General features: G+C 55.1%; 1 protein-coding gene across 1 annotated transcript; it reads right to left on the reverse strand.

Moving 5' to 3' along the window:
* Window positions 1-406: 406 nt before the first annotated feature.
* PGF (placental growth factor) lies at window positions 407-13,723 on the reverse strand (the record flags this gene model as incomplete). The annotated part of the gene is made up of 7 exons (XM_080708254.1): window positions 407-534; window positions 5,154-5,216; window positions 5,322-5,351; window positions 7,117-7,193; window positions 7,359-7,555; window positions 12,445-12,487; window positions 13,649-13,723. 7 exons carry the CDS (start codon window positions 13,721-13,723, stop codon window positions 507-509), a joined length of 513 nt encoding a protein of 170 aa, XP_080564380.1. The 3' UTR covers window positions 407-506.
* Between the last annotated feature and the right edge of the window lie 3,618 nt (window positions 13,724-17,341).

Here is a 17,341-nt window from a genome sequence, read left to right on the forward strand (position 1 = left end):
CCAGGCAGGCGCTGTTCTCCATAGCTGAACGTCCCTGTCTCCAGGGCGAAGAGCTGCTTCCAGGTGGAGGCCACGGCCAGATCTCTACCCCTGCCTGCCTGCCACACCAAACTCCTGCACCCCTGTCGTGGCCAGGAGCTCCCCAGCAAAGGTGGCTGTCTGTGCAGTCCTGGGCCCAGGAACAGGTTCTAGGAGCAGGTTCCGGGCCGGCTTCTTCTTCTCTGGGCCCCGGCTTGCCCCTCGCAAGGCCAAGTCTTGCTTCGTCCGAAGCGGAAGCTCTCGCGGGTCCGCGGCTGGCTTCTCTCCTTCTCTCACGTTCTGTTTAAGGCACTGAATTCTTGAGGGTCCTGTCCCTCCTTGCCCCTCGTCTTGGAGGAAACGAGTCATTCAACAGGGATGTAGTTGGCTAATAAATAGAGGGCAGGTACCAGCAGGGAGGTCACTGAGAGTGTGACGGTAATAAATATACGAGCTGGGCGTGGGGTTTCTCTCTTCTGAGGGGCTGGTTACCTCCCGGGAATGGGGACGCTGCACCTGCCAGAGATCAAACAGGGCAGGGGTTTAACACACTGTGAAGGGTGGGGGCCCCTCCTCTGTGGAGGGGACAGACCCAGAGCGGAAGCTAGGACAGAGAGCGCGGGGAGGATGCGATGCTCTTGGACCCTGTCTGCATGGAGGCCACCAAGCTGCTGGGGGCCACCCTGCGCGAGCATTTACCCAGGTGCCCAGCCCATGCCAAGCATAGGTTCCTTTACCCTATGCACATCCCACCAGGAAGGCACAGGAAGCACCCTCTCCTGGGATGCCGTTCCCTCACCTTTGAGGACCAAAGGAACTTAGTTCCCCATCCGCAAGGCCGGAGATCACAGCACTGCCTCACCTGAACTCAGGCTGGCTTCATGTAATAATACCTCTGGCTGCCCTAAGACAGCAGTCTTCAAACAGAGGAACAGGACATTCAGATGCTCAAGAAGACTGAGAAGTCTCCGTAAAGCAATCAATTGGCTGGGCATGGTGGCACATTCCTGTAATCCCAGTACTTGGGAGGCTGAGGCAGGAGGATTGCAGGTTTGATACCAGCCTCAGTAATTTAGAGAGACTTTCAACAATCTAGTAAGACTGTTTCAAAATAAAAAACAAAAAGATCTGGGGGTGTAGTTCAGAGGTAGAATTCTCAGGGTTTAATCTCTAGTACCACAAATAAATAACTAAATAAAAATAAATAAAAGTTTTCAGCCTTTGTGTATATTTAGCCTTAAAATTATTTTTGTGGGGGGTATTCATTCGAGTCACCCTTCCATGCCACTCTGGCATGGGGCTGTATTTCTATCTTTCTAATAAACTTCCTTAAATCTTGAAAAAAATTATTTTTGTGAAGTTAAGTGCAATGACACATGCCTGCGAACTAGTACTTGAGAGGATAAGACAGCGGATCACAGGCTCAAGGCCAACCTCAATAATTTAGTGAGACTCCCAGCAACTTAGTGAGACTCTGTTTCACAATTAAAAAAAAAAAAAAAAAAAAAAGCCGGGCATGGTGGCACACACTTGTGATCCCAGCATTCGGGAGGCTGAGACAGAAGGATCATGGTTTGCAGACAGCTTCAGCTACTTAGTGAGGCCCTTTGCAACTCAGTGAGACCCTGCTTCAAAATAAAGAATAAAAAATAGGGCTGGGAGTGTAGCTCGGAGGTAGAATGCCCTGGGTTCCATCCCCAGCAACACACACACACACATACACACACACACACACACACACACACACACACACACACACACACAGAGCTGGAGGTGTAGCTCCAAGGTAACATATCCCTGGGTTTAATCCCTAGTACCCCCCAAAAAATTGTGAGAGAAAGTGACTAAGGGCTGCTTCCCCATCCACAATTACCCTTCTCCCTTTAGAGAAGAAGGGATACAGGCCTGGGGACGCTGCTCAGGGGCAGAGCACTTGTCTAGGAAGGAAGGGCTGCATGAAAACCCGTGGGGCATGAAACCAAAGGGCAATCTGAGATGCTGCTGCAGCGGCTGAGAAAGGAAACGTCCCTTCTGAACGCCAGGTGCCTTCCAAGGCTTTCAACATAATTGAAGAACACCCTCGCCCAAAAGTGTCAGCCAATATGTCATTAGAAGTCAGTTTTGTGAGCAGATCACCTTGAGGTTTTGACAAATCACTTGGAAGAGCTCAAGTAGCGAAGCGGCATCTAGTCCCATTTGCTTAATTATGTGAGCATGGGTCCTCAATCCTCTCATCCGTAAAAAATGGCCAAGCAGAGTGGAATTTATGCTGAACCCGGTCTCGGCCCGGCAGGACGTAACATCATTAATGGGCTCATCAACTAATTGAAAAGAGTAGTCACATCCATCTCACTGCCAGGCACTTCCAGTAAGATTGATTGTACTTGTACGTTTTACATTTATTAAAATATGATGTATGTGTGCTGTTTTGATTGAGTGGTACTACTAATGATAATTATTTTGATATTTTATTCCAGGAGGAAATTTAATCTGGTTTTATGCTCACAGAAAATTAAAAATAACTCAAACTCAAATACAATCTTTGTGGCAGGTAAATAAAAGAAGGGAATAAATAAAAGGTGTGTGTGTGTGTGTGTGTGTGTGTGTGTGTGTGTGTGTGTGTACTGACCTCAGGATCTTGCACAGCCTAAGTATATGCTCCTCCATTGAGCAATAGTCCCAGCTCCATAAAGAATTTTTAAGCATTAAAAGTTATATTACAGTAGACACGAATTCTGTGGAGGAAGTGAAATGGAAATACAAAATTCCAGGAAAACAGAAACAATGTAAATGTGTAACTATTAAGGGAGACTTTGCAATATATATATATATATACACATATACATTGCTGTTTATTTATTTATTTATTTGGTGATACTGGGGTTCCTGGAAACCCTTCTACCTCCGGGCTACACTCCCAGACCTATTTTATACTTTTTATTTGGAAACGGGGTCTCTTAAACCAGCGCAGCTGGCTTCTTTGAACCTGCACAATTCTCCTGTCTCCGCCTCCCAAGCACAGGGATTATAAGCATGCGCCACCACCCGGCTTGCTGTTTATTTTTTAAATTGGATTATGATTAAATTAGAATGGCATATTCCATAGAATATATCTGACGAGTGGGTCATATATGGACTTTTTTTTCTTTTTGTGGTACTGGAGATTGAACCAGGGGCATTTTTTTTTTTTTTTTGGTGGTACTGGGGATGTAACCCAGGGGCTTTCTACCTCCAGGCTACACTCCCAGGCCTATTTCATAATTTATTTGGAAACAGGGTCTCACTAAACTGCTGAGAGCCTCACTAAGTAGCTGAGGCTGGCTTCGAACCTATGTGATCCTCCTGTTTCAGCCTCCCAACTACTGAGATTACAAGCATGTGCCACCATGCCCGGCTATATATGGACTTTTATATAATAGCTTTATGTTAAAATATAAATATTTACAATATGCCAGGTATTTGTGTGTGTGTGTGTGTGTGTGTGTGTGTGTGTGTGTGTGTGGTGCTGGGGATTGAACCCAGGGATATTCTACCTCCGAGATACACCCTCAGCCCCATTTTTTATTCTTCTTTTTTTTTTTGTGGTACTGGGGATGGAACTCTTCTACCTCCAGGCTATACTTTCAGACCTGTTTTCTATTTTTATTTGGAAACAGGGTCTCTTAAGCCAGCGCGGCTGACTTCGAACCTGAGCGATCCTCCTGTTTCTGCCTCCCAAGCACGGGGATTACAAGTGTGTGCCACCACGCCCGGCTTATTCTTTATTTATGAAACAGGGTCTTACTAAGTTGTGGAGAGCCTCACTAAGTAGCTGAGGCTGGCTGTGAACCCAGATCCTCCTGTTTCAGCCTCCCAAATGCTGGGATTACAAGCATGAGCCACCACGTCTGGTTTATGCCAGTAATTGCAAAATTCCTTTGCAACTACTTATAATTACGATGAAAATGTTCAGTGTCAACCAAGGAGGAAGGGAACACATGGGCTTTTGAAATTCACCAGATTCACAAATGAAATATTCAAGACTGATGCCCAGAAAGTGGAGCAATGAGATATTTCATTCCTGGGGCTGCCCAGTGTGGCTGAGAGTTTTGATTTCACTCCAGCGCCTTCCCCACATCACTGGGTGGGCCCACAGCAGGAACGAGGGCCACAGAGCTGAGTGTGGTGGTGCACACCTGGAATACCAGTACTTGGGAGACTGAGACAGGAAGATTGCAGGTTTGGGGACAGTCTTAGCAGGTAGTGAGACTCTCATCAATCTAATGAGGCCCTGTTTCAAATAAAAATAAAACAGGGCTGGGGGTGTGACTCAGAGGTAGGATGCCCATGGGTTCAACTCCCAGGACCACTGGGGGGGGGGGAAATGAGGGCTATAAACCACAGGGGCACGGACTTTGCCTGATCCCTTCCCTCACAGAGTGGGGTGGAAATCTCTACTCAGGAAGGAGCTGGCTGATGGGGTCAGAAGTTGGGTCGGCCCCACTCGCACAGATAAAATGACTTTCTGCTTGCAGCTAGCAAGAAGCCTCAGCCCTGAAGGAGAACCCGGTTTACTGTGCGTGTGAAGCATTGTCTTTTGCTATTTCTCTCACCAGTTTGGGTGTTCCCTCCCCTAATCCTCCTGTCCCAGCCACACCCAATCCTGGGACTCCAGCCTGCTGTCCCAGGTGTGAAGCCAAGATGGACAAAGGGCAAGAGAAGCAGGAGGAAGCAGCGGGACCTCAAGGCAGAAACACTGGCCTGGGAGCCAGTGGGGCCGCAGCTCCCCCGGCCCGCTAGGAAGTCGCTGGGGGAAGCGTCTCCCCATTAGAATGTACATGTTAGGAGCGCAGGAATCTTGTAGTGCCTGGCACACACAGGAAGGGCTGGGCAAATGTCTCTAGAATGACCCAACAACTGATGGCAATTTATGAAGGGAAAACGAGGTGTGGGAAGGTGAAATGATTCCTTCAAGGCCAAGCCAGACACAAACTGAGGTTCCCAGATACTTCCTGGGCCTCGGGGAGGTTCCTGGTGCCCTGTTCTGGCCCCCAAGACTCCCTGAGCCTCTCCCTTCCCGACCACTGGGCCCTGCTGGAGGGCGGGGGTCCCCCTGGCCCCGCCTCCTTGCCATCCCTGGGCGCCCGCGCACTCACTGGTGGCAGTCTGTGGGTCTCTGCTTCTCTCTCTTCCTCTTCCCCCTGCCCTTGGGTCTCCTCCTGCAATAAGCCAGAGGCGTCAGGGCAGAGCGGCTGGGGCCCCATGCTAGGACAGGGGCTGGCAGGCCCCAGAATTGCCCCACGTCCCAGCCTCTTCCCACTTACCTTTCTGGTTTCATCTTCTCCCTCAGAGGTCTACGAAAAAGAGAGAGAGAGGGGGTAAGGGAGAATCAGGAGAGTGGCAGAGGGGGCCTCCCTGCCTTCCCCGCCTGCCTTCAGACGCCCCCCCAAGTGCTGGTCCTGCAGTTGGTGATGCGACCACTGGGGGGCAGCATGGGCCCAGGCCTCCGCCCTGGGCTCCAGCGACCCCACCAAGAGAAATACAAATTTCCTCTCGGAGCTCCCTGCACTCAGCCTTTTGGTGTCAAGTCTGGGGGCTTCTGAGTTTATCCTCTGCTGCTTCTCTTCCTCTGTTTGCTTCCTCCCCTTCCTTCCAGAGTGCATTCTGGGAGTTTCCTCAAGGATCATAAATGATGGACCAGGCTATGGACAGGGGCGGTGGTGGCTGCCAGCTGAGGCAGCCTATTAGGGCGCAACCTCCAGCCAACCCGGCAACAGCAGGGGCAGTCGGTGGGGGCCGAGGGGAGCTGAGCAGAGCCACTCGGTCCCCAGGCAGGTCCCATCTCTGCCTCCAGGGCTGTGGCTGCTGGAAGGGGCTGGGGCCTCAGCCTTCCCTGGGAACACTGGGCCTGGGCTGGCCCTTCCTTGGAAATGCCTGGTCACAGCGCCCCATGGAGGGCAAGTCAGAGACACTCCTCCTGTGCTTGCCCCAGAGGGGTGCCTGTGAAGGTGAAGGTGTCCGCAACTGCCCAGGAGGGGTCATGACTAAACTATTGTTACATGGTGAAGCTCTGGCCAAGAGGGAACAGGCCAAGGCAGGGCCTCCGCGCTGGCATGGTGAAGGGGCCTGGAGCCTGGGCTCGGGTTCAAAGCAGGCAGCCAGAGCCCTGGGTGCTGGGCAGGGCCAAGCCCGAGCGGTACTGGGGCTGCGGGAGAATGTGGCCAACAGAGGCGGCATGAGAAAGGGCAGGCTTCGGATGAGGAGGCAGGATTCAGATCCAAACCCCTCAGTTGTTAGCTGCATCCAGGCTGGGCTTTGCCATCCACACAGCGGGGACAGGGTAGTCATGAGAGCGGGGTCCTTTCTGTCTTTGCTCACCGCAGAATCCCAACATCTAGGCTAGTGACTGGCACACAGCGGGCACTTAATAAACACATGCAAACCGATGGGGACGCACACAAGTGCCTCGTGTGGGACTAGGTGCAGAGGACATGCAATAAATGGTTGTCCTCCCCTCTCCCACCGCACGCCGGGGCTCTGACCTCCAGTCTCGCCTCCCTCCACACCCAGTGGGACCACGAGCAACCCCCCAGCCCATCTTGTTCTTCCTGAACCTGGGAGGCAGTACTCTTTCCCAGGGTCCAGGACAAGGTGGCAGGGGGCTGCAGCTTTAGGGAGACCACAGTGCATCCTTCGTTTGCCCTTTCCTACTACTCAGGACTATCCTTCCTCCACTTCTCAGCCCCGTCTACCCCCTCCCACGGTCGCTCCACCCGGCCCAGAACCAAGTCTGGGTTTGTGATGTCTTTGCCACCTGAGGCCTGTGGCAGCTGCCTCCCATCTCAGAGGAGAGGAACAGTGTGTGCTGAGTCCCTGCAAGTCCAGGGGGAACCCAGGCTTCCTCTCCTCCTGTGGCATGGCGGCAGCTGTGTTCCAGCTGCTGGGGACAGCTCCGCAGGCCAAACTGGCTGGTGAGGTAAAAATGAAAGGCAGCTGCCCCGGCCAGCCGCTCACGGGAAGGCATGCTGTAGGGCTGGGTGGCTCCGTCTCTGCCCTGGACCCCCTGTGCCAGGGCTGCCGAGTGCACAGGGCCTGTCCCTGCTGCCCCCCAGGACCTACCTGCACTCGCAGCGCACATGCTGGGAGAACGTCAGCTCCACGTAGGAGCCCCGACCCACAATGGGGATCTTCAGGATCTGCAGGAAGAAGAAAGGTTGTTGCCTGGTGAGAATGCGGACGAGGAGGCCCCTGTGCCAGAGCGGGGAGGGAGGGACACGGCTTGGGACCGCGGCCTCCTCTGTGTCATGGGCAGCTCCGTGGCCCTCGGGGGGGCGGCAAGGTGAGGAGGAGGGCCTGCCTACCTGCATGGTGACATTGGCCGTCTCCACTGGCACGCAGTGCAGGTCCTCGTCGCCACAGCAGCCGGTGCAGCGCGGCAGGGAAACGCAGGCCGGGCTGAATATGTGCTCCACCTCGTCGGGGTACTCTGTGGCGACGTCCACCAGCCTCTCTAGTGCCCGGCAGTAGCTTCGGCCCCACACTTCCTGGAACGGCACCACTACGGGAAGGCAAGAAAGTGGGATGAGGCCAGCAGGGGCCACATGTCCTCCTCCAGGAAGCCCCTAGCCCCGTCCAAGCCTCTCTGCTCCCAACTCTTGACGTGAACCTTTGGGGAAGCCTGCGGGACCCTCAGCTCTTCTGCCAGGTGCAAATCCCAGTGGAATGGAATCCGTGGGTCCTGCGCTCTCAGCCCAGCCCTCTACCCCGCAATCCTCAACCCAGGTACCCGCGTGTGCCTTGGTTCTTTGGAGCTTTGATGACCATACCGGCAGCTCCTTGCGCCCTGTGACCCTTCTCAGGCCCCACCTGGTGCTTCCTTCATCGTGGGGAGTTTGCTCAAGCCAGTTCTGAAATCCTGCAGGGAAATCTGGCCTCTGCCCCAGAGAATGCCATGGTTCCCTAGTTTCCAGCCCCACTGTGCCAGCTCCTCTCCCTGCAGCCAAGATCACGGAGCAGTGTGGCCCAGCCACCAGCCAGGATGCACAGGGATCGTCCCCAGCTTTGAGGACCAAACCCAGAGCCTTCTCACGCTGGGCGAATGCTCTAGCACGGAGCCACAGCCCAGCCCCCCTCTTTCACTTCTATCTAAATAAAGCCTCCCCTTCCCAAGGCCCCTTCCCACCTCCTCCCTGGCTTCTCCAGTGCTTCCTCCAGGAGCAGATGCTCCCCCCAGAGCACAGCTGGGCCGAGCTCCCCTCCTCCTCCTCCATCATTGGTGGCTCTTATCTCCTTTACAGCCAGATGGAGGCTCTGGGAGGACTGGAGGGAGGTACCCATAAACAGCGGCCAAGTGGCTCCTGGCTGATTAGAGGACAGCTCACTGAGGGCCGAGGGTTATCAGGGGCATCCCCAACCCTTGTAATGTCTTGGTTGTGGTGAATGGGATTTTTTGGCAGCTGATCTGGAATCCCTCAGAAGTCGCTGCTCCTTCAGGGAAGTCCTGGGGCCAAGACCCAAACAGGAGTTTCACTGGGAGTGGCCAGGGCCAGGACATCTGGTTTCTAGTCCTGGCCCCATACTGGCTGTGTGACCTTGGAGAGGTCACTTAACCTTTCTGGGTATATCAATTTCCTCAGCTGGCGAAAAAGAAGAAGGCTGGGAATAGGTGGTTGCTAAGGTCTCTTCCGCTCTGACAAACTGTCTGTGATTCAGTGCGTGCAACCCAGCCCGGCCCGGCCTTGAGAATGTGGGCAGAGAAATATCCCCGGGCCTGGGTCATCCTGCTCCACCCCTGAGGGCCATCCTCAGCTGCTGGGGACAGGGGGGCTGGGTCACCTGGGAAGCCAGCAGCCTTGGCATGGAGCCACGGCCTCCCCCAGCAGCCCTTCCTAGGAGGAAGATGGGGCCAAAGTCCATTCCACTGAGCCTATGAGCACCTGAGTCTCCGGGTAATCTCAGAAGAAAAATAAACTTCAGTCGTGGCAGAGGCCCTCGAGACAGGCCTACGGGCTGGTGGAAAATACCCAGGAGGCAGAGCGGCCACGTGGAGGGAGCTGGGCGGCCACTGAGGCAATGAAGCCACTTATCTGAGGTCTGCTGCTCCATCCTGCTTGGCTTTGCTCAGGGGACACTCACGACTTTACTCAGGGCTGAGTTGGGGGCTAGAGGGGGACCCAAAGGCTCCCTGACTACCCCTCCAGGCCACCGGACACCCTCCCCGGACCCAAGTGGGAAACAAGGCCCCACTATCTCTATATGCAGCCCCTTTGCAATACAGGGCCAGAGAACACCTTCCCACCGCCAGCTCCGGGAGCTGTGTGTTTAGTCTAAAGCCTTTGCGAGCACTAAACCACTCTATACGTTTAATCTCTGCCATGGAAACATAAATAAGAATAGACAAATATCCAGCTGCTAAAGTACCCCAGAAGGCTGGGGCTTCAGCCCTGGGGCCAGCCACTGGGGCCAGCAGAGAAGGGAGCACTCCCACCCCCTACCAGCCCAGGAACAAATTCCCATCAAGCTGGGCTCCAGGAAAGACAGACCCCTGGAGAAACAAAGTGGCCCCAGGAGGCTCAGCAGAGGGAGCGCAGTGACCAGTCCCAGTGTGAGCCAGCCCCTCAGGGGAGTGCCCCGCTCAGCTGCTCTTCCGCTGGCCCCAGACCTGCTGGGGTTGGAGCTAGGGGGAGGGAGGGATGGGAGGCTGTAGCCCTGTGAGGCGCCTGGCCAGGGCTGGGTGTTCCCCAAGGGCCACTCCTGGAGCCGCTCCTGGGCTCTCAGCTCTCTCCAGCACTGCGGGTGAGTCTCCATCTGTTCTCAGCTGCCTTACTGCACAGAGTGGAGGAGACCCAAGTAGGGAGACGTTAAATCCCGCGAGCAAGCATTTGGAGAGGCACTGGAGAGGGGCCACCAGTCTGGGCAGAGCCACTGGCCAGCAGCCTGAGCCCAGCAGGTGTTCTCCTCACAGCCAGCTGGCTGCAAGGGACGCCCTGCTCATGCCTGCTCAGCCACCCGGCGGCTGGGAGGCTTGTGCTGAGCAGGCCAGTTCTGCAGATACACTGAGGAGCGCCTGAGGCACAGGCGACCCCGAGGGCCTCTTTGAGTCCCAGGTTCTTCATCTGTAAAATCGGGATGCTTTCCTAGTTCACAGCTTTGTGGTCAGGAGGAATGATAGTAAATGTCCAACGCTATTACCATGAAGACGAAGAGTGAAAATCGGTGTCCAGGGCCAGGCTGCGCTGCTAGCAGGAGGGAAGGGCATTTTCAGATCTTAAGAACTAGCGCCCAAGCCGGGCATGGTGGCACATCCCAGTACTTGGAGGCTGACAGGAGGATCGTAGGTTCACAGCCAGCCTCAGCTACTCAGACCCTCTGCAACTTAGCAAGACTCTGTTTCAAAATAAAGAATGAAAATAGAGCTGGGGGTGCAGCTTGGAGGTAGAATTCCCTGGGTTCAATCCTCAGTACCTCAAAACAAAACAAAACAAAAATACAAAAAACTAAGCCAGGCATGGTGGCACGTGCGTGTAATCCCAGCATTTGGGAGGCAGAGACAGGAGGATCGCGGTTCGCGGACAGCCTCAGCTACTTAGTGAGGCACTTTGCAACTCAGTGAGACCCTGTATCAAAATAAATAATAATCTGGGCGTGGTGGTGCATGCTCGTAATCCCTGCGCTTGGGAGGCGGAGACAGGAGGATCACGCAGGTTCGAAGCCAGCTTTGCTGGGTTAAGAGACCCTGTTTCCAAATAAAAATATAAAAATAGGTCTAGGAGTGTAGCCCGGAGGTGGAAGGGTTTCCAGGAACCCCAGTACCACCAACAAAGCAAAACAAAAAGAATAAAAAATAGGGCTGGGGTGGAGCTTGGAGGTAGAATGTCCCTGGGTTCAATCCTTGGTACTGAAAAAAGAAAGAGAGAAAGAAAGAAAGAGAGAGAGAAAGAAAGAAAGAAAGAAAGAAAGAAAGAAAGAGAAAGAAAAAGAAAAAAAATCCTGGGGTCCAAAGCTCATTGTGCTTCCCTGGCCATAATACAATCCCCCTGATTGATTAGGCTGACTTAATGAAACTACACTTCTAATCTTTCTCCCCAGAATCCTGGGAAATATATACCCTCATGTTCCTCCGTGAGTCAGAGATTCCTTTAATCTGAGAAAAAGGAAGAGCCTTCAGTATCATGTAGCCTAATGCTCCCATCTTACAGACAAGGAAACTGAGGCTCTGACATCTTTGGTAGCTGTTGCCTGAACCGCACTAAAAGCATCACAAGGGACATGCGAGTGGGTCCCTCCCCAAGTCGCAAAGAGCATAATATTGTGCCAGTTCCAAAGGGCATAGTGTGGAGGGGGGAGCCCATGGTCAACGAGAGCTGGTACCTGTTGAGTGGCCCAGGGTTCTGGCCTCAAGCTTCAGGGCGTGGCAAGCCCCGGGAGAGAACAGTCAGTCTATGTGGCAGGCAGGACAGCAGAGGGTGTTCCCAGCCCACAGAGGCCGTCACGCGTGTGCCTGCGCACGTCCCTACACGCCCCCTCTCCCACGGCGCAGTGGGAAGCCTCAGCAGCGGTGTGTGGCCGCTCTGCACGTCTTGGCGAGGCAGGGAGGGAGGAGCAAGGCAGGGGGCCTGGCACGGGCCTCTTGCCTTCTGCACGTATGTCTTTTTGGCAAACATCTCATTGCCCTTTGAAGATTCCCTCTTGATGCAACCCAGGGCGGGGAGGGAAGGGGCCAGGGAGGGCGCGACTCATGTTCTGTCTGTTTGTAATCAATGGAAAGGCCTGGTCAGATCCCTGCAGCTCTCCCTGGGCTGGGCTGCCGGGGAGGGCCCTTCTCCACACCGATTCTCTTGATTCCTGGCCTGCTGCATCCAGCTCCCAGACCCCCAGTCTGGACCCTGGCACTCACACCTAGCCTACCCTCCAAGACCCCATCTGCACCCTTAGAGCATGCTGGGAAGGGGCTCTCAGCCAGCTGGATGAACCCTCACTCTACTGGCCTGCCTTCTGAGTATGGGTGACCCTGGCGGAGGACTACAATCCTCTCCAGGCTGCTGGGTCACGACGGGTGGGTTGCTCATACCCTGCTGACGCCATCCAGCTTATAGACTCTCCCCAACTTATTACTATTATTATTATTTGCACTACTAGGGATGGAACCCAGGGGCATTCTACCTCCGAGCTTCACCCCCAGCCCTATTTTTTATTTTTTATTTTGAAATAGGGTCTCATTGAGTTGCAAAGGGCCTAAGTAGCTGAGGCTGTCGGTGAACCGTGATGCTCCTGTCTCAGCCTCCCAAATGCTGGGATTACAAGTGTGCACCACCATGCCTGGCCTCTCCCAAACTTATTATCAGAAGGCACCCACCCTGCATGCCAATCTTTTCCTGTCCTCTGCCGGAGCTTGGGAGGAAAGAAGAGAGGGGCTGAGCACGCAAACCCGCGGCCTTGCTGGCTTACCTTCCACCTCCGACGAGACGTTCCCGGTAGACAGGGCCCACTGCTGCGGACATAAAAGTGCAGAGAGGACGGGGTCACCTTGGGGCTCTGTCTCTGGGGCCAAATGTGATGGCAGGAGGCTAGAGCCCCCGCGAGCTCTTCCCTGCCTCTGTCCCGAGCTGCCTCTTTCCAGATGCAACAAGAAACTAAGTGGACCCTGGGCAGGTCCCACCTCTCTCTGGCCTCAGTTTCCTCATTTGGAAAAAGGGGGGGAGGCTGGAGGCCTCCGGTGTCCCAAAGATCTTACAGTCCTGTGGGGTCTCCTTCTACCCAGCCCCCAGGCCAGGCTTCTGGGCTCTGTACAGCCCGCCTTGGCTGAGCGCCAGAGCCCAGGGGGAGGTGATCAGCTGGTGGGAGCTGAGGGGCTGGGGCAGGCGGCGCCAGGAGCTGGTGCTGCAGTAACGTTACACCTCTGGCCAGCTCTGCAGCAAGCTGGCTGACGGCTGGGCTGCTCGGCTGGGGACCACCCAGCCCACCCGCTCCTGAGCTGAGGCTGGGGACTCCCAGGGCAGTGGGGCAGGGCGGTGGGAAGGGAGCTCATTGGCTTTGTCAGGATTTCACTGCCCAAGCTGGCCTCCAGCCAGACTCACCCAGCTCCTGGGAAAAGGGCCCTGCTCGCTTCCCCAGGCCCTGCACTCAGGACCTCCAGCCACCCACCCGGGAGAGAGGGCACAGGGGACCCCTTGTCTCATCCCCAGCCCACCCAAGAGTCCCCAGCTCAGTCCTGAGCTTCGGTTGGGGGCAGGGCCTCTTCTCCCCACCAAGAGTCTCTTCAGCCAGCTTCCTCCCCGCCAGGCCAGGTCAGAGGTCCTGGGGGCGCCTGGCTGGCCACGGGGCCTCGACCCTGACCACAAGGCCAGGGAACTGCCTGGGATTAGTGGACAGATGCTTTTAGCAAAGCCACTAGGGCTCCAGGGGCCAGACAGGAAACCTCCCTGTGGCTTCCCTGCCCCCACTAAGACAGCCCCCTGGAGCTGAGGACAGCCCGGCCTGAGGCCTGAGGTCTCCTCCCCGAGGACTGGGCTCCAGTCTGGCCTGGGCTTCAGTCTGACCGCTGTGAAGTGTGTGGACATCCCAGGAGGTGCCGCTCCCTGGAGCAGGTCGACTTCCCTTCCCAGGCCGAGGAGGCAGATCCCATCCAGGGACCGGTGGGAGGAGCTCTTACCTGAGGGCGCACAACGGGCAGCGCCAGACCCGCCAGGAGCTGCAGGAAACAAGTGAGGAGTCGAATGGCTGGCATCTTCTCAGAAGTCCTGAGCCAGGGGGCTCCAAGAGAAAATCACCATGCTCCTCCCGCTGGGGGATCTCCTGGCACAGGAGGGACCTGAGTTAGGGGCTGGATGTTCCCCCCACTGCTGCCCCGAGGTCCCCTCTGGTGGTAGCCTGAGCATCCTTTGGAAGCCCGGGGAGTCAGGAGGCGGCAGGTAAGGCTGTGGGCGCGGTACCTGGTGAGCAGCGGCGCGGGCGGGTCCGGCAGCGAGGGGCTGGGTCGTCCTGGAAGATCCTCCGGCTCCCGTGAGACCCCAGGTCCTCTCGTGGCTGGGCAGAAGTCTGAAGATGCAGTTTCCTGCTCAGACAGCAGCTCCCTTCTGGGACTGAAGCTTGTCTGCGACTGGGTTTCAAGGCTGTGCATCGGGGCGGGGCTCCAGGCCACCCCGCCCACCCAGCCTCCAGCCCCGAGGCCCCGAGTGAGGCCGAGTTCCGAGCCGGCCCGCGGGCGGCGCAGCTCTGAGAGCGCCTGGCCGTGCGGGCTGGAAAAGGGCGATCGCAGCTCTGAGGGCGCCTGACGCCAAAACTAGCCTGCCTCGGGGGAGGCAGCCCAGTCCGCTTGGCCAGCCTCCTCCAGGTGTGGCGCCCAGCGTTTGCCATCGAAGTTCAGGACTCGGGCGGGGACGGCAGCGCTGGATCCCTAGGAAGGCAGCAACTTGGTCTGGCCCTTTAGAGGCCGCCCCCTGCCCTCCCCACGATTCTGGGTCGGGGGGGTGGGAGCGGCTGCGAAAGCATTGCTAACCCCGTTTTATAGATGAAGAAACTGAGCCTGGGAGTGTGCCCCTCTTGCTTCTGTTGACTTATATGTGCAGGTTTGAAAGGTACATCTGTGAGCGGGTGAGGCGCACACCCCTGCCAGTGCTTCCCGGGAACCGGCAGAGACAAAAACCAAGCTACGTGACTCCAGAACCGTCTCTCCACCAGACCTACCGCCCGCAGGCAGGCAGCAGCAACCCAGAAGTGGGCGGCCACAGGAAGCACCTTAGGGCACCCACTATTCCTTCCCAGGAAGCGCCTCTGGCCTCCCTGCCAGGCCCACCCAGCAGGGTGGGGAGTGGTCTGGCCTGATGTCTTGCCTCTTGGTCCCAGGTGAAGGAGGAACTATTCCATGCAGCAGGGGTGGGGTGATGGGCCACTGGGTGTCTGCATGCCCATGGTCATTTGTGCGTGGCTGTGAAGAGACACATCAGGTGGGGTGCCCACTGGTATCTACATAGGACTCCGTGTGTGGGTCCTTGGGTATCTCTGTAGGCTTCTGTGGTGTGGCATGTGTCTGCCATGTCTCCGGATGTTCAGAGGTGTGTCTCTGAGCACGAAGTGCATTGGGATTGTGAGTCTGCGTGCCTGCCCTCCTCTCAGGCTGCAGTGTGCAACCGTGCGTGTCTACACGCTTGAGTGTTGGTCTTTACCACCACCCATCATGGCCCTCTGTGCCTAGCTCTCCGGCTGTAAGAACTTGGCAGGATTTAGAGGCATGAGCTGGCTGTGCCTGGGGCTGGTAGGGGTCAGTGGGGGAGGAGAAGGGTCTGAGAGGTGGTCCCTCCAGCTCACATGTCAGCCAGAAGCAGCAGCCAGCTCTCACCCCAGTGACCTCTGCGTCCGCTGCCTGCCTGCCCACCCACGAGGGGCCACCACCAGGGACTCTGCCTCCCTGCCCAGCCAGCCCTAAGCATGGAGACCCAGGGCCAGAGGCCAGTCACCGGCCAGTAAGCGGGGGCTGAAAAACGCTTTCTGACGAGCTCCAACATGATAGGGCTCTTAGTGTAGGCTGATTTCTTCCTGGTCCCAGAGTCATGGTGGAAGGTCCCTGTGCCTGTGTATAAGGGTAAGTAGGTGTGTGCTGTGGATATCTGCATCATATATGTTTGCTCATAACGTCTCTCTGTGTGTATGTTTGTCTATTTTGGATTTGTTTTGTGGTCATATATGTGTATGGTGCACAAGCACGTGTATTTAAGTATCCATGTTACATATGCTTGTCTATACTGATTTTTTTTGTGTGTGGTACTGGTGATTGAACTCAGGGGCAGTCTACCTTTGAGCCATACCCCCAGCCCTATTTTTTATTCTTTATTTGGAAACAGGGTCTCACCAAGCTGCGGAGGCCCCACTAATTTGCCAAGGCTGGAGGTGAACCTGCGATCCTCTTGTCTCAGCTTCCCAACTACTGGGATTACAAGCATGTACCACCACGCCCGGCTCGTATATTGAAGATTTTCAACACTTATGTATTGGGCATATTTGTCTATAACTGTTTTTATATATAGGAGCGTGAGTGTATACATTCATTCATTCATTCTTTTTTTTATTATTTTTTGGTGATACTGGGGATTGAACCCAGGGGCATTCTACCTCTGAGGTACACACCAGGTCTTTTTACTTTATTTTGAAACAAAGTCTCACTGAGTTGGGAGGACCTCACAAGTTACTGAGGCTGGCAGGAAGCCTGCCATCCCCCTGATTCAGCCTCCCAAGTACTGAGATTACTAGCGTGCGCCACCACGCCCCACCATTCTTTCATTTATGGCTTATTACTTAGTCCTACTGTGCTCTAGGCCCTGGCCCAGGTGCACATTTACACTCGTGTGTGGGGTGTAGATGGCTGGGGATGCTCCAGAGTGACCTCAATACCTTTGGGCAAGGCCTGTGATTCCCATGAGTTCACCTCAGGCTCCTGTGGCCAGACCACAGACCATGCCTTTCTAAACCTAGCTTCTGCTCTGGAGCTGTAAGTCAGTGGGAGAGTGCTTGCCTAGCATCTAAGAGGCCTTAGGTTCAATCCCCAGCACTGCCAAAAAACAAAAACAAAAAAGAAGAGGAAGAAAAAGACATTAAACCCAGCTTCCTGGTTGCGAGGTGAATTAGCTAGGGTAGACCAGGTGACCGAAACCAAAGTGACTCCAGAACTCCCATGGCTTGAATGAAATTTATTCTGACCTCCAGTCCAGGGCAGGTGTACCAGCCACTCTGCTCTCCTGGGTTGCGGCCTCAAGTCACAGCATTCGCTATCTGAGCCTGCTCCCTCCACCTGGAAGGTGGAAATGGTAACAGCGACGTGAGGACTGAGCAAGCATTTGGGTGTAAGCAACGGTAGCTGTTAAGCAGGATTTCTAATTCAAGTTTTGATTCTCCCTGGAGAAACGAATCACTAGGTATAGAACATAGTTTTTGACGGCATGGAAAGGGGACAGGTTAAAAAAAACAAAGAAGCGTCTGCTTCTGCCAACTGTAGAGGAGCAAGAGGGTGCTGAGGCGTGTGCACGCACACGCACGTGCACGCACACTAAAACTCTCCATCGCAATATCAGCGATCAGTCCGCAGCTGTCACCGAGGCCCTGAGTGGCTCCACCTGCTAAGAGGATGGCAGCGTCAGTGTGCACAGTTCAACACTGAACTATTTATCACCACAACCCTTTGTTCTTATTTCAGAAGAGAGAACCCATATTTATTAAGCACCTATTATATACCAATCAGTGTGTCAGTGCTTTATTTTTTTATTTTCATTTTTTGGTGATACTGGGGGGGTGGAACCTAGGGGCTTTTCTACCTCTGGATGGTTGCTGTGTGGGCGGGAGTAAGGCAACTGCG

This window comes from Muscardinus avellanarius, assembly GCF_963383645.1.
Source record: "Muscardinus avellanarius genome assembly, chromosome: 12".
Taxonomy (NCBI): Eukaryota; Metazoa; Chordata; class Mammalia; order Rodentia; family Gliridae; genus Muscardinus; species Muscardinus avellanarius.